This window comes from Tachyglossus aculeatus, chromosome 2 (genome assembly GCF_015852505.1).
Source record: "Tachyglossus aculeatus isolate mTacAcu1 chromosome 2, mTacAcu1.pri, whole genome shotgun sequence".
NCBI classification, from domain to species: domain Eukaryota; kingdom Metazoa; phylum Chordata; class Mammalia; order Monotremata; family Tachyglossidae; genus Tachyglossus; species Tachyglossus aculeatus.
In genome coordinates this window covers 33,261,798-33,279,555 of record NC_052067.1, presented here as the reverse complement: position 1 = coordinate 33,279,555, position 17,758 = coordinate 33,261,798, and the positions used below count along the sequence as shown (strand labels likewise).

General features: G+C 43.8%; 1 protein-coding gene across 3 annotated transcripts in view; it reads right to left on the bottom strand.

Moving 5' to 3' along the window:
- Window positions 1-17,758, bottom strand: part of RFTN1 (raftlin, lipid raft linker 1) — a 172,620-nt gene that overhangs the window by 19,252 nt on the left and 135,610 nt on the right. For all 3 annotated transcript variants that reach the window (XM_038765466.1, XM_038765460.1, XM_038765453.1), the window contains exon 7: window positions 9,513-9,628. In XM_038765466.1, coding sequence (XP_038621394.1) covers window positions 9,513-9,628 — 116 coding nt within the window. The remainder of the gene's footprint in view (window positions 1-9,512; window positions 9,629-17,758) is intronic.

The window sequence follows — 17,758 nt, the reverse complement described above, 5'->3', positions numbered from 1 at the left end:
GGAGTTCCCCTACATATTACTCATCAAAGGTCAATATCCTGGCAAGGAGTCGGCCTTTATGCTATGGGCCGTATACACCCAGGATCACTCAGTAAATGCTCGCTGACTGATGGAGTTACAAACTCATTAGCTAACTCATCAGAAGGAGCTTCAAAAATTACAGGATGTGACATTTCCATGCTTCATTTTAAATGGGGAAAAAATAAATGGCTTCCTCCCAGAGCCCAGCACCGTGCCCTGTGCAAGGTAGCAGTGCTTAATATGTTTTTAATAAATAAATAATGCTCTTATGTTTTAATGTTGCAAGTATGAACAAGATAAATGGCCTAATAGAAGGTCTAGAGGAAGGAGTCTGAGTCTAGAAGCCAGGAAACCAAAATTCTATTTGAAGCTTTGACACTGGACTGCTGTGTGACCTTGGGTAAGTCAATTAACCTCTCTGAGCTTCAGTTTCTTCACCTGTAAAATCAGGATAATAGTACCCATTCTCCCTACTTCTTGGAAAATGAGCACTGCATGGGATTATTTATCTACATCAGTGCTTAGCACAGTGCTCTGACCATAGTACATGCTTCATAAATATCATAAATATTAATAAATGAGGTAGTGGAGGAGAAAGTGGTTTGGAAGGAAGGAAAGATACAAAGCCAAGGTAGTATGTGAATGGTGACATCTTAGATAACTGTGGTATTTGTTAAGTGCTTACTAGGGTGCCAAGCACTCTACTAAGACCTGAGGTAGATACACCATAAGCAGGTAGACAAGGCCCCACATGGGGCTCAGAGTCTAAAGAGTAAATGAAGTCCCATTTTACAGATGAGGAGACTGAGGCATTGGGAAGTTAAGTGACATGCCTAAGGTCAGGCAGCCAATAAGTAGCAGATGAGGGATTAGAACTGTGGTGATGGTGACAGTAGTGGTAGTAGTAATAATAGTATTTATTGAGCACTTAGCCAGGGCTGGACTCTTAACACTAAGCCACACCGAGTCCCACAGCCTAGTGGACCACGTCTTGAGAAACGTGTTCTTCTATTTACTGGCTACTCTTCCAAATTTAATAACCTCCTGTTTACCTGCCACTTGGGGTGTCAATCCAACAGATGAAGCATGTCTATGCAGGACAGATTACCTTCTACCCTGACAGATTCTGGGTTTCTTCTTTGGGCAGCCCCTAACCACCAGGGGCCTTCATTTTAAATGCCACCTCACATCATTCCTTGCTCTGCAGTGAACTTTTCCTCCTCTTGGAATTTCCAAAGTCAGCCCATGCTTCTTCCTCCTCATCTCTTATTCTCTGCTCCAAGCAGACCCAGGGACATGTGAGGAACTTGCACAGGGTCACTGTTTAGTCAGCAGCTGCCTGCTTTGCTTTTCCCGAACCTACTTCCCCAACCCACTGGATGGCTGTTTCCCTGCTGTAAGGAAGGAATAATAAATGAGGTAGTGGAGGAGAAAGTGGTTTGGAAGAAAGGAAAGATACAAAGCCAAGGTAGTATGTGAATGGTGACATCTTAGATAATTGTAATATTTGTTAAGTGCTTACTAGGGTGCCAAGGACTCTACTAAGACCTGAGGTAGATACACCATAAGCAGGTAGACAAGGCCCCACATGGGGCTCAGAGTCTAAAGAGTAATGAAGTCCCATTTTACAGATGAGGAGACTGAGGCATAGGGAAGTTAAGTGACTTGCCTAAGGTCAGGCAGCCAATAAGTAGCAGAAGAGGGATTAGAACTGTGGTGATGGTGATAGGCAGTGCCAGGCGGTCTCTTTTGTGCGCCAGCTCAAGGCTGCTCCATAGCATCTTTCCCCCCTGCCTGGGACCCATATTCTCCTTCTCTGCCATTAAGTGCCAGGAAACATCAGTAAGCAGATGACGGCCAGCAGCAGTTTCTTCCCCAGCATTGCCGGGAGAATCGGGGTTCAGGCTTTTTAAGAGGATGTTCTTTTCACCCGACCTGAGGCACTATGAAAGAAGCTAAAATTTTGCCAAAGAGCTTTAGAGAGAAGGAGCGTGGCTTAGTGGATGGAGCACAGGCCTGTGAGTCAAAAGGACCTGGGTTCTAATCCTGGCTCTGACACATGTCTGCTGTGTGACTTTGGGCAAGTCATTTAACTTCTCTGGGCCTCGGTTATAATAATAATAATAATAATGGCATTTGTTAAGCGCTTACTATGTGCAAAGCACTGTTCTAAGCGCTGGGGAGGATACAAGGTGATTAAGTAGTCCCACGTGGGGCTCACAGTCAATCCCCATTTTACAGATGAGGTAACAGGCTCAGAGAAGTTAAGTGACTTGCCCAAGGTCACACAGCAGACATTTGGCGGAGCCGGGATTCGAACCCCTGACCTGTGACTCCAAAGCCCGTGCTCTTTCCACTGAGCCACGCTGGTTATCTCATCTGTAAAATGGGGATTAAGAATGTGAGCCCCATGTGGGACAGGAACAGTGTCCAACTTGATTAACTACGTGCTTGGCACGAAGTAAGCACTTAAGTACCATTATTATTAGTAGTAGTAGGAGAAGGAGGAGTAGTGGTAATACACTCAATTCTATCCTTAACTCTGCCACCAATTCAGCAGTTTCTACTAGGTGGCCCAGAAGGTGTTTAACCTATTTTCAGATGGATAAACAGATGCAAAAACCCTCTTCTCTATGTCTCTCTCTTTCTTCCCCTTGTCCCCTCCTCCCTCCTTCCAATTTGTGCTTCCTTTCTTCATTTGTTTATCTTGCTCATAATGCCTCTGTAGGGCATTTGCAGAAAGGAAGTGCTCTATAACTATAGCACAAATGCCAACAAAATAGAATCGACTAAGGAGGTGAGTCAGTCTCATTTTCACACAGTATTGCTTTTACAGCCCTCAAAGAATAAATGAGCAAATCTGTTGGCTTTGGATATTGAGATCTGAGAGAGTGGATAATAATAGATAAGATATATGAAACTCCTTATTGAAGGCATATCTCCTCCAAGGAGTCTTCCCTAAGGCCTCCTCGCTTCTTCTCCCAATCCCTTCTGCGTTGCCCTGACTTGCTCCCTTCATTCATCCTCCCTCCCAGCCCCACAACACATATGTTTATACCTGTAATTTATTTATTTATATTAATGTCTGTCTCCCTCTCTAGACTGTGAGCTCGCTGTGGGCAGGGAATGTATCTGTTTGTTGTTTTATTGTACTCTCCTAAGCATTCAGTACATTGCTTTGCACAGAGCAAATGCTCAATACATATGATTGACTGAATGAATGAACTCCTTAGTTCAAATTTCTTCCCTCCACACACTGTCCCAGCATTTCAGAGTCAATGCTCCTTGCGGAGAAAACCACGAGAGGCCAGTTGTAGCTTTGGAGAAGGTAGATACTAGAGGGTCTATTCCACACTTCTAGACCCGGCCAGGTATCCAGGCAAACTTCTAGGAATGAAAATGTGGTGTGAATTGAGTCACCATGCCGCCTTCCTTCATTTGAAAGGAATAAAATAAGGTAGCAGTAATTATTGGAGGGTGCCACGCCATTAATTTACTGCCAACACTGGCTCCTGCTTGAGTTGTGCTAGACAAGTTCTGACCCCATCCTACGTTTGGCGGCTTCAGAGTCTAATATATGACAACACGCTGTGCGAGGCACATCACTGTCACCAACACAAACTGATAACAAGAGATTCGGACCCACATTCGGGGAAGAGGCCTCTGCTTGTAGAACTGCCCTGGATTTTCCGAACGTGTGACACAAAACAAGTAGCAAATCCCCAGATAGAAAGCAACATCCAGAAGTCAGAGGCAAGGACCGAGACAAACAGTGATTTTGAGGGGGGCTGGCAGAGGGTTGGTGAGGCGGAAGGGGGTGTGGAAAATGAAGGGAGGACATGGGGGGGAAACACCACTGGGTTCAGCTCACTAAGCTGCCTACCCCACATGTGCCTAGGCAGAATTCAAACCATCCAAGGAGCATCACTGCTAGAACTCCCAGAGAAGAGAGGAATTAATGCAGCATGTCATTTTTAAAGGGGCAGTTGATGGAGATATATTTCAGGGTATACAGTGCTCAATCTATTTGCAACAGTGTATGTGTGTGTGAGTGTGTTTTCTCATCTGATTAGAAACAATTAAATAACCCAAACCCTTTGCAACCAGTCTGTCGGTTGGCAGGTCTGAATCCCGCGACAGCTGCAAGGTTTGCATCCTGTACAAACCATCATTTTACACTTGCACCAAATAGTTCATTTTCACTCTCTCTCTTGCATTTGGAAGCATATTTGTTTGATAACAATTAAACAAGCAGAAAGCTCTCTGTCAAGAGGCTAATTCCCCTTGCCTGCCTTAATGATTAAGGGAGGAAAGGGTTGAGATTTGGGCAAGTAGCTGAATTTTTTTTTGGAAAACTTTTTTTTATCACTGTCAAGGAATATAAGGGGCGGGGCATGTTTTCAGCACTCTTTTTTTCTATTCACCTAAATGAAAAAAGGAAAGGCTATTTGAAAACCCATTCTCATCAAGTAGGTAAACCAGAGGAAAAGGAACAAGTTTTCCAGGAGGGTGTCTTTACCACACAGTCTCGCTCTGATCTATCTAGTCACCACCAGTCTTGGCTTACTGTGGCGATTGTCAAGTCCTAAGTCACTCCCAGCCACTTATAGTTACGATCAAAGCAGGGGTTTATACAGAAGAGGAAACAAAGTGGTGAAGTGAGACTGCCAAAACAAAATCAGAGTTGCCAATAAGGCCTCCCAACAGCGAGCCCTGCATTTGGAAGGACTGTCTCAACAGGAAGGTGGATTAGCAACCATGGTTGAGCAATGGATTAAAAAATACACACGTTTTCTGTCCCTGCAATGTCCAACTGAGAAATGCTTCTCACGCTCCTCTTCACCCGACCCTACCCACACTGGTTTTCTGAATTCGGATCAGGTCTGTAGGCGTATTCTCACATTATAGTGTTCCAGGCAAAGGAACTTTTAGTGAGGCTCCTCTGGCCTGGCAATCTTCAGCTGGGATGATCTGTCAGCAGGCTCCATGCCATGCCCGCACAGAACAATCACACTGCTATTTGGCCCTGGAATTCCCTCTGGGGCAGGACAAAGAAAGGGGGCTGCCCATTAGATGTGGGAATGCTTCTTTCCACTTCTTGTGCGGGTATGTGTCTCTGTATATGTGTGTGTGTGTGGCCAGATAGGGAAAGGGGAGGTGGCCTTTTATTTCTTTTCTCCGTTTCTCACCACACTTCTGCTACGCTTTAGCAACAGGCCCCACAAACCAACTTTCCCTGGCTATTTGTTCATGATTTGGGTGCTCTTTTTGACTTTCATGAGCACAAATAGTATGCTGAATTTACTGCTCAACAAGCACTAAGACCATGAGCCTCTTGGAAAAAACAACAATTCCCCTACCCACTGGGGTTTCGTCACGTTAACCGAGATTTTGAGAGGCCAGTTTTTCAAAAGAGGCTTCAACTGGAAACACAACTGCTCCCGGGTCTGCAGAGGGAATATCAAGGGCCATCACCATCCATCACCTTCATTTCAGTTATATCTAGGTTTATAGATAAAGTCTGTACCTGCCATTTTAGAAGCCCCTTATAGAAGTTGCTTTCAGAAATCTAGATCATAGGATCCCTAAAAATCTTAGAAATTTTTTGTTTACCCGATGGTATTACCAACTACTATTTAGTATACAGCAGTGTAGATAGTGTTTTCTACCCAGAGTCTATGCTTTTAATTTTCTTCACCTTAACAAAAGTAATGATTTCCCAAAGTGTTAGTGATCTTACATAAGAAGGCTGCAGTCTGGCTTCCTGAGAGAGGTACCCTGACACCTACAAATCCCACACTTCTGCTTTGCTTTTCCCACCACACTCCTCCATACTTGGCCTAGTGAAAAGAACATGGGATGGAGAGTCGGGGCACCTGACTTCTGGTCCCTCCTTTGCCACTGGCCTTCTGGATAAACCCGGGCAAATACTTTAACTATCCTGTTTCCTCACCTGTAACATGGGGATAATATTACTTGCCTCTTTTTTATGGTATTTGTTAAGTGCTTACTATTTCTCAAACATTGCTCTAAGCGCTGGGGTAGACACAAGTGAATTAGGCTAGACCCAATCCCTGTCCCACACGGAGCTCACAGCCTAAGTAGGAGGATGAACAGGAGGACTGAGGCACAGAGAAGGTAAGTGACTTGTCGAGGGTTACACAGGTTACATTTGGCAGAGCTGGGATTAGAGCCCAGATCCCCTGATTCCCAGGCCCACGCTCTTTCCACTAAGCCATGCTGCTTCTCTACCTCCCAGGTATTGTTGAGAAGATAAGTGTCGTGCAAAGGGCTGCAAAACAAAAGTGCTATATATATAAAAAAAGACTCATATCCTCCCTGCTTCAAAGCCAAAGGTTAACTGAATATTGCCTTCGGTTAGAAAGAGAGGACACTCTGCTGCGGGACCTCCTTTCCTATAAAAGAGGAAGGATTTATAGCCCATCGACCAGGACTGTGCCAATGGGATGGCAGGTCAGTCACGGCAGTTCAGTTCTATAATCCTGTCTCAAACAGCTCTTTACATCTGCTTTTGTCAATAATGGTGGAAACAGAAATGATTTACTGTTTAATTGTTAAATCATCTGAAAAACACCCCCCTCCTACCCCTCTGATTCTTTCTCTTCCCCTTCTCTCCAGCTTATGCTCCCTACTCTTTCTCACCTACATTCGCTCCTCCCTCTCCTTGTCCCAGAGCTGAAAGTAAAAATGGGATCGCCCTGGATCAAGGAGCGAGGCCAAAGCCATTTGAAGGAGCCTGGCCTTTCCGCTGGGACCAGCGTCGTGTGCATTCCAGATGGGACCAGTGTTGGGTGGCACTAACCAGAGTACCGAGAGAGAGCCCGCCACCACAGATGCCCGAGCTGGGCCAGTGGCATGTCCCGCTGGCTGAAAGAGCGACGACCGCAGCTGGCACACAGGCTGGCTTTCCCCGGCATGAGCCCAGGCCTGCAACCCCCTGTGGTGCTCCTCTTGGCACTCCCTGCACGTGCTCCTCCCCCAGGGTTGGCTGAGGGAGTTGGCAACACCACTTTCGGCTGACAGCCAGCCTGACTCACCTGCCACCCAGGCCCTGTGACACGGCCTCAGGCAGGGGCATCACTACACTGGGGCCACATACAGCTATGCCGGAGAGAGGCAGCTCAGCCCCTGTGCCATCGCGGAGCCAAAAGAAAAACAAAAGCGTCCACTGGGAAATCATTCAAGCTGGAACAGGTGCACTGGAACTTAACATTTTTATCAGAGTCCGTTCTGGACCTTCCACCTCTCCATCCTCTTTTTCCTCTCTCTCCTCTTCCCTTTCTCCCTTTTAATCGGCTAAAGAAGAAAGGTTTTTTTTCTGATGTCACGTGGATGTCAGAAAGATCCCAAATTCTGCTGACTTGTCTTTCACACCCTGCATGAACATGGATATGGAGAGAAGAATGCGAACCAGGCGTATATTTTCCCTGCCGAGATTGGCTCTTGCTACGTTAAGAGAATAAAAAGCCTCAAATCTCCACATTCCAGAAGTATCTATCTGGTGAGCCTCAAGGGTGGGCTTTTCATTCATAAATTCCCAAAGGCCTTCTCTGTTGTTTTATTCTCTGCTCATTCAGGAAGAGTAGTGAGGGATGACCCTTCTTCCTTCCTCTACCCCAGCTCTATCCCTGCTGGAATGTGGGAACTTCCTCCCAGTTTCCAGCCTTGCTCCAGGGTCATCTCTTTCCCTCCCCTTAGAAATCTGATCATCCCACTACCCTAATAATGTGGCCACCTGTATTGTGATGTCAATTTATTATTTTCTATGAAGTTTAGCTTAATATGTTCACTCCTGTTAACTGTCAAGGGCGTCCTTGGTTTACAGAGAAAACAAAATCCAAGTTGAAAGCTTTCATCTCAGCCCAGAGAGGCACAAGAGGAAACAGCCAGAGGTACCATTTTCACTTCCTCTAGATGGGAAACTGAGGCATCACAAGGTGGTAGAGGGAATCAGAATATAATAATAATAATGATGATGATAATGATATTTGTTAAGTGCTTACTATGTGCCAAGCACTGTTCTACGCTCTGGAGTAGAAACAAGTAATCAGGTTGAACACATGACCCAGAGTTTCACCTCTAGACACCAAAGCTGGCTTCTTCTCACAATGAGACAAATGAAGTCAGCTTGCGGGATAGCATAACACTTGCACGGTTTTAAGAAGGTCTGTGCCCATTTTCAAAGAGCCATCACTCTTCAGGAACTGACCAACTCTCCCTTACAGGCTATTAAATGCATCTCCATGCCAAAACTCCTAAGCCATTTCAACCCTGGCCCTCCCAAGTCTTTTTGCACTCAGTCAACCACGCACCATGGGGGCTAACTGCCATGTCAAGCCAGAGAGCAGGTTAAACGTCTAAGCACAAAGCAGGAGCTTGTTAATCTTCTAGGGCAGGGAATGTGTCTACTTACTCTATTGTCCTCTCCCAAGTGCCGAGTACAGTGCAGTGCACACAGTGTCCCACTGGTTAACTGTTCTAACAGGGGGCCAGAAACCTAGGACTCAGGACCCACCAGGCTTTTCTTGGAACTAAACGTGGCTGCCAAGTGGGAGCGAGGCATTTAAAACCACCACTGGGTGGACATTGCTGAGGGCAGGGAAAGGGGCGACAGAGAACAAAACCCAAAGAGAGAAGCTGGGGGTAAAGAGCTCGTGGCAACTCCAGGGAAGGTCAAGTTGGGTTCTGGCACAGTTGGGGATGACGGGCAGGGCTGGCCCGAAGGGTTCAAGAGCCCCAGGTAGGATGATGTGTTGGCCTTGCTCTCCCTGACAGTGACCCTCTCTCCCCTCGCTGCCCTTCAGGAAGCCTCTGACTATTCATCTGGTTTTTGTCCAAGTCACTTTATGACCTGTCTTCTCCCAGTGCCTCTGTCGGAATTTCCAGACCTTGCTCTTCCTCCGCAAAATCTTCCTAGAAACCACTCCTCCTTTCCCACAGGATCCACGAGATGCTGATAACATGGGTAGTGGTCCTGAAAACCTGGGCTACGAATGGCATCACAGTTTAAGCCAAATGCGAGGCCCATGTTTGTCATTTAAATGAACTGAAATCAAAGTGTAAAATGCTCAGAGTAATTCTCCTAGACACACAGGTCAGGGCTTCTCCAATCCACGTCTTACCCCAGCGATTGCCTCTGCCCTCATTCATGCCCATTGGTGGATTCTGATCTGTGCAAACCTAAAAAAGGGACAAAGTCTTTTCACCCAAGGCAACGGATGCTTTCAGGGAGCAAGTAGACAGGGAGACAGATGTACCGCTCCGTGAAAGGGATCATGCCTCAGGTGGCAGGGGGAGCTAGAACACAAGCCAGAGCTCTGTCTCTTCCCTCCCCTCTTTTCCTAAGCACTGACCAGGCTCCTTCTTACAAGAGAAACAGCTGAAAATGGAGTCAGCTTGTGCGTTCCTCCACCATTACAATATCATTAGGGTACAAACAAAGGAAAAGCAGTAGTAAATTGCACACTTACTTCCAGGACAGTCCATTGTTCCACAACAATAGCATCATAGCCCTGTATGGTTTGGCTCTCTTCAGTGGAAACATCTTCAAAGATGAATACTCCATCTGTCAAGCCATGGAAGGAATCTGGGAAGGGGAGGGAGGGTGAAATTTCTGTAAATTGTGTGGCAGAAGCCTTCCAAGCAGCAACATTTTTCACTGCATTCATTAATAATCTCAATCAGAACATCTTTTCAGAATGTTAATTAAAGAAAGCACATGCAGCCATAGAGTCTAGCCCCATCAGAATGAATGAGACTAATTTATCTAGCATTTTTGAATAATATCCTTGATTTTACAAACCCAAATTCATTGTTAGCAATCACCATACGATTTCACATCTTTACCTTCCCAAATACCACATAAATATGCACTGGGGAAAACTTGACCTAGCCACAGTGGTCACTTTAGGCCAGCCTCCTTTTTTTGAAACATGGTCGAGGATGATTTCTCTTTTGGGAGGCATTTGCCCAAGTTCTTCGGAAATGCACCAATGGCTTGGACACTTGGGGAAGCACTTGAAACAGTTGTTGTCAGGCAGGCTGAAATCCAGACCGTACGGCATATGGTGCACATTCAGACTTCCTTGGGGTTTTCTCAGATTATTAGAAGAGTCTTTCAAAATTTCTTACCCCACTGTTTGAACCAGGCTTTAAGTCAGTGACCTAGGTTCTATGTTACTTTGTAAGATTAAAGACTGGAAGTGAAAAAACTCAAAACATTTATATAACCATTCAAAGGCTATTTTTATGGTGTGCCACAGTCTTCATTTTCATTGCTTAAGAGACATATTTTGATTTAGCTCTCATCAAACTGCTCTTAAATGCCAGTATTTCATTGGGGTAAGGGAACTATTCTAATACTGACAAAGCACGGTTTTTAAAATTGTTTTAATTTTAAGTAAAACATAATTCTCACACTGACATGTCTTTTTTTCCCTTTAAGATAGAGTTAGGCATCTAGAATCAATTGATAACTCCGGGAACAGAGAGCTTTTTAAAGTAGTGATGATTAAGTGGCTATGCTTGACTACCAAAAAGAAGTAGATAAAATGTTCAGGTCTCTTGAAATAATGTTTGTTCCAAGTCCAGAATCAATTGAAAAGGATTGTTGGCTTTTCAATGGAATCCAAAGGATGAATCACTTTAGAAATCTCAAGAGCTCAACTTCATTTCCTTCTCAAAACTGTCCTCTTTCCTTCATAGCCAGGCCTGAAAGCCAGCTTGGAAGGCATCTCTGGCCATTCCAATGCATTCAGCAAGCCCTGCTTTCATCTTACTTGGCGTTTGAGAAAGGGACTCTTGTGATCTTTCTTTCCACACTCCAGCTTACATTCTAAGATACATACTGGGGCCTGGAGCCAGTTTATGATTAACCTCAACTGCAGTCCTGTACCAGGCACACACTAGGTGTTTGAAAATTCTTTGAAGACAATGATGATGTCCCTATAATCCATCAATGGCATTTACTGAGCACCAACTGCACGCAGAGCACTGTCCTAAGCACTTGGGAAAGTACAATAAAAGGGTTGGTAGATGTGATCCCTGTCCAGAAGACTCTGACGGTCTATGGGCTGATAACTTGAACTACGCAAGAGATTCTAAGGTTTTGAAATCATTTCCGACTTACGGGTTACTCCTTGAGTCACGGGGTGAAGAGAAAGTATAGATCAATGACTTCTGAGTTACTTACAGAGCTATTCTTGGGAAGAGAAGTCTTGGCAAATATCTGTCATATCCAGACACCCTCCTCAATACAAGCAAAGTACAGCATTCTTTCATAAGAGAGCATCGCTAAAGCTACATCACCACTGCCCTATCATGTTTCATTTTTGTTTGCTGATGGGAGACTACGCTGACAAGAAGTCTTAAACACAGCTCTGCTTCTCCTGCTTTCCCTGACATCTTGTCCTAAGTGTTTGCTGTAGGCCTTCTGCAGAGACACATCATTTCAGTAATCAGGGAAGAGGACCAGTCTTACCAAATGGAAGCAGATTAAAAATCTGGGGCTAAACACAAACCCTTATTTCAAACAAGGTAAATCTGACAAATTTTTGGATAAACCTTAATCTCCAATAGGTCTTTTACAAAATAAGCATGAAGTTCTGGATAGCAGTAACAGGAACACAGAAGAGTACTATGTTGACAGATGACATTTGAAGACGCTTCGTATGACTTCCTTAGGACTTACTATACCCTGAGCAAAACCCTCTGAAAACACTTAGTAAAGAGCACTTTTGTGTCATTCACATAAGTATGCTCATATCCCTATCCCAGGATGGAAAGGAAGGTGGCATCCGTAAGTACAAGGACAGTTTGATTTGAAAATGTACAAAGCCAGTAATCTTTTGTTTATCTACACTGCTGACACCTCTAGAGATGAGTTAAAAGCAGGCAGTCCTGAAGTATCCTTCTCAATCAATATATCTCAATGACCAGAGGGTGAGTTCTTGAGCTAAGCTTCCATGGGGGAATGGAAAGACCACCCCTGTGGAAAAAAAGGCAAGAAGGGATTTCTCCTAGCTGTGAATTGCTACGTCACTCCCAGCCCTGCAATCGTGGCCTCGCTCCCCAGCCAACCGAACTTACACTTCTCCCATGTCTTCTGGGTAGGGTCTGCTGTCAAGAAAAGCTATTTAAATTTCACACTGCTGATGCACTACATGCATATATTTAATTCCCGAATACTACAGAAGTTCTGAACAACTGTCAAGAACCGGTCCACCTGCAATAGGGAAACATCAGTGAACTCTTTACCACAGCTACTCAGTAGTCACTTGTTTTTAACTGTCTCTAATCCCTTTTCCTTATTACTTTTGGGGTTCAGACAACTTCCTTATTATGTGCACACATTTATGGATAAATAGGCATTTTTTTTTAAAGTGAAGACTCAAAGCACAAAAGGTTAAATCACCCCTCCATCTATAGAAAATGTTCCATTATCACTGCATTTTTTATTAAGGTAAAGATGTTCCCCCACTGTGCACAGAAAGCTATCTGCACTGGTTTTGTATAAATATTTGATGCTGTTCTTTTGGCAAAATGCCACTTTGATGTTCCATGCTTACGATTTACAAGAAGGATGTGGGAAAAGGAGATTTCCCATTTTATCTTCAAAGATAGTCTACCAGGTAGCCACTCTCCCTATGAAGGCTTTGAAATACTAAGACAGCCATCTATAAGACTAACCATTTTGCTCACCTTTATGCTATTATTCTTCTCCAAAGCAAATCCCTGGGCAAATGTGCAATATGATTAGTGGGCGGTATGTACGGCTCCTAGGTTTCTTTGACTTAAATTTTATTATTCACTTTAAAAAAGAGCTCAATTTAGTCCAAATGCTTACACTGTTGTGTGAGGTCTAAATTCACCATAACCAGGATTTTCTTCATTATTTTATTTCCTTCTCATCCCATTTACAACTGCTGCCAAAACAGAAAGGGATTCCCATAGGGCAAGTTAGTGCACTTAGGGACGGATGACAAACTACCCAAGTACTGGCTGGGGAAGAAATATCCAGGCCCACAAATATAACAGAAAACAACTAAGTCCATCACAGTTGAGGAGAAGCTGAATGTGAACTGCTAACACACATTAGTGTTTAAAAAACTAAGGCAACTTGGGGCTTATTAATAAGGGTGTAATGTGCAGGAGTCAGAAGGAATCTTTCTGCTCTGTCCTGCACAGATCGGACCCTCATTAGGCTTCTGTGCTCAGGTTTGGTCATCACACTAAACAAAGGATGGAAGAACTAGAAAGGGTCCAGAGAAGAGAAATAAAAGTGGTTATAGGTCCTATAAGGCAAAGAATTGATGTGATTTAGACTGGACCAGAGAAGGCAAAGGCAGGGCTTGGTGGGAGGGATAACACAACTCTTTTCAAGTACAAGAAGGGTTTCTATGGGGATTTTGCTCATCAACTTCTCCATGACGTCTGAGGACCAAATAAGAGGAAGGTAACAAATTCAAATGAGAGAGATTTTGGTGGGACTGACAGGTGATAAAAATACTGGGACTGTATCCAAGAGAGACTGAGGATTCTCCATCCCTGAAGATCATTAGAAGAATAATCATTCACCTCTTTTGAAGGATTGTCTCCCCCTTTTAGACTGTGAGCCCACTGTTGGGTAGGGACTGTCTCTATGTGTTGCCAATTTGTACTTCCCAAGCGCTTAGTACAGTGCTCTGCACATAGTAAGCACTCAATAAATACGATTGATGATGATGATGATGATTCAGTCATTCACCTACTTGGAGACAGTGGGGATGGCTCTATAGCTTACTTTTTAATGTACCTATTTACTATTGTTCAATGACTGAGCTGGCAAAGAGCGATCTGGGGAAAGGATAAAAACCACCTACGAGTGCGTATGACTGAAAAGGCCAATGAGGGACCCACAGTCTTGGCTGCGTAGTGTACATAAAAAGGCTATCCCTGTTGTGTCATCATTTTCGATAGCTGCGGTGTCTAAGCACTGTTTGCTCTATTGCCTCTGACTGCAAGTGTGATTAACGTTGAGTTCCTGTGGATGGTATATGCTGTCTGTCAATAATTCTCTGTTTAGTTTGTTATTTATTTGTCGGCTGTGTGACTGTGTCACTTCAATTCTCTGGGCCTCAGTTCCCTCATCTGTAAAATGGGGATTAAGACTGTGAGCCCCACGTGGGCAACCTGATCACCTTGTATCCCCCGCAGTGCTTAGAACAGTGCTCGGCACATAGTAAGGGCTTAACAAATGCCATTATCATTATTATTATTATATATACATGTATACATATATACATTTATAATTCAGGAATTATATGTATATTGTAGAATTACCTTTCATGTTTATTTCCCATCTTAATTCCTGAATTATAAATAGTACAAGTAATATTTACTAAGTGCCTATTGTGTGCAAAGCACTGCACTAAGGGCTGGGAAAAAAAATCCACAGGTGTGAATTAGACACAGACATGGGGCCAGCAGAGCTGAGAGGGTAGTTAGTGACAGGCACATAAGGGAAAATAAAACACTGAAAACACATAACTTTAGAGATGAGGACAATGATAAACACAATACGACAAATACAATTCTGCAGCTAGAGAGCACAGTTTCAGGTTCCTCACAGCTCTGAGGAGTTATAAGAGTTACCCACTGTCACAGTCACAGCCTTCCCAATGCTCAAAACGTGGAGAAGGGATTCAAATTTTAAAAATTCATGGCCCATATTTATTGAGGTAAAACTGCAACTGTGAATTTGAAACACCATTTATCCCATCCACGACCCTTATGCACATATCCTTATACACTCCGATTCCCCAATCTATAATTTATTTTAATGGCTGTTTCCTCCTCTAGATTGTAAACTCCTCATGGGTAGGGAACATAACTACCAATTCTGCTGAACTGTATTCTCCAAGCACCTATGACAGTAAGTGCTCAAAAGTAAGTGCACACAGTAAGTGCTCAAAAATACCATTAATTGATTAGAATTTTCATCCCCCTTCTAGACTGTGAGCCCACTGTTGTGTAGGGACCATCTCTATATGTTGCTGATTTGTACTTCCCAAGCGCTTAGTACAGTGCTCTGCACACAGTTATCACTCAATAAATACAGTCGAATGAATGAAAATTCCCAAACGCTTAGTACAATGCTCTGCACACAGTAAGTGCTCAATAAATACGATTGAATGAATGAATGAATATCAGCTTTTATAGATTCATTCATTCACTCAATCGTATTTATGAGCACTTATTGTGGCAGAGCACTGTACTAAGTGCTTGGGAAGTTTAAATCAGCGACATATAGAGATGGTCCCTACCCAACAACGGGCTCACAGTCTAGAAGGGAGAAACAGACAACAAAACAAAACAAGATGACAGGTGTCAATACCATCAGAATAAATAGAATTACAGCTACATATACATCATTAATAAAATGAATAGAGTAATAAATATGTACAAATAGACACAAGTGCTGTGGGGAGGGGAAGGGGGTAGGACAGAGGGAGGGAGTGGGGGTGATGGGGAGGGGAGGAGGAAGCAGAGGAAAAGGGGGGCTCAGTCTGGGAAGGCCTCCTGGAGGAGGTGAGCTCTCAATAGGGCTTTGAAGGGAAGAAGAGAGCTAATTTGGCGAAATCCATGAGACAATCCAGCAATCACTACTCTACACCAGCTTTTGCAACAACTTGAGGCAAAAAGGCGACCAACCTGGAGTCACCTGGTTCATAATAGGGACAAAATGAAAGAAAAACCACTGCTAAAAATGAAAGCCACCTCTCACACCACTAACCACCTTTAAACTGAGATTGTACCATGTACATTTCTCAGTACAACTCCTAAATTAAAAACCTGAATAGCAGAAATTAATATCTTTATAAAGAATCAATGGTCTAATCAAAGAAACCTTTACTCATAGGCAGTAACCCTGTAAGTGTTCCTTCACTCTGGGGAAACACTCTGGAGTTTAAATGTGAATTTAAGGGTCATTAACAGTTTAAGAACTGGTAGTGGCTTCAAATCGACCACTACCTAGGTCAAATTTATTGGCCAGGACACTGTTCTCAAGGAATTATGCTTCATGGGAGTGTTATGTTATAAACTTGTTTCTGGTTGATAGTTATTTTAGTTCTGGGAAACAATCATCCACCTATACTTTCTGCCCTGTTCTCTGTCAACTAAGGGGGCAGCTAATAGCTGCCTTAAAGATCAATTGTCTCTTGTGAAAATTGTCATCATTATCTTTTTCTTGTGAAATTTCAATGCTTCCTCCTAAAGAGGTTTACTAACAGCTTTCAGTACATTGTTACTTGTCAATTATGTGTTCAATTGTCAATAAGGCTATGTCAATCTCATAGCCTTATTGAAGGCACATCTCCTCCAAGAGGTTTTCCCTGACTAAATCCTACTTTCCTCTTCTCCCACTCCCTTCTGCATCACCCTTGCACTTGGATACGTTCCCTTTATTCACTCCTCCCTCGGCCCCACAGCTCTTACGTACAGATCCTTAACTTGTTTATATTATTTATATTGACTTCTGTTTCCCTCTCTAGAATAAAAGCTCTTTGTGGGCAGGGAACATATCTACCAACTGTTATATTGTACTCTTCCAAGCGCTTATAACTGTCAGTGCTCTGCATAAAGTGCTCAATAAATTTGATAAACTCCTCACTCTCGGCTTCAAGGCTGTCCATCACCTCGCCCCCTCCTACCTCATCTCCCTTCTCTCCTTCTACAGCCCAGCCCGCACCCTCCACTCCTCTACTGCTAACCTCCTCACTGGGCCTCATTCTCGCTTGTCCCGCCGTTGACCCCCGGCCCACGTCCTTCCCCTGGCCTGGAGTGCCCTCCCTCCACACATCTGCCAAGCTAGCTCTCTTCCTCCCTTCAAAGCCCTGCTGAGAGCTCACCTCCTCCAGAAGGCCTTCCCAGACTGAGCCCCCTGTTTTCCTCTCCTCCTCCCCATCCCCCCCCACCCTCCCTCCTTCCCCTCCCCACAGCTCTTGTATATATTTGTACAGATTTATTATTCTATTTATTTTACTTGTACATATTTACTATTCTATTTATTTTGTTAATGAAGTGCATATAGCTTTAATTCTATTAGTTCTGACGATTTTGACACCTGTTTGTTTTGTTGTCTGTCTCCCCCTTCTAGGCCGTGAGCCTGTTGTTGGGTAGGGACCGTCTCCATATGTTACCAGCTTGTACTTCCCAAGCACTTAGTACAGTGCTCTGCACACAGTAAGCGCTCAATAAATACGAATGAATGAATGAATTGATTGATAATTATAGTATGGAGTGGTCCAGTACTCTCCTAAAGCCTTGGATGCTGTATTCAGTTCCATAGGCAGTGGGGCATGTTTCTGGGTTTTCTAACCCAAAGTGGGCCAATCTAATATCAAAGGTCTCTGGGCCCCTGAGTGGGTGTGATGGGTGACTGAACAGTCACTGATGTTCAGCCCTTTAGGGCAGGAGCTGTGAGTTCCGGGCAGATGGAAGTGTCTCCAAATCAACAGTAAGAGAGACTTTGAAGAGGTTACTGAATTTAGGGTATTGGGGCATGCTATCTTTCTACCATTTTCATCTGTGTTCTCCTCCGTAATTTTTGAAGTTCTTGCTGCAGCCCTTTTCAGCTGCGATGGAAGGATGTGACGTGAATGATGCTTAAGCGATGTATATGGCTATCTATATCAGATAACTTTTTGGAGTTATCTTGAAATATAAAAAAAACTTG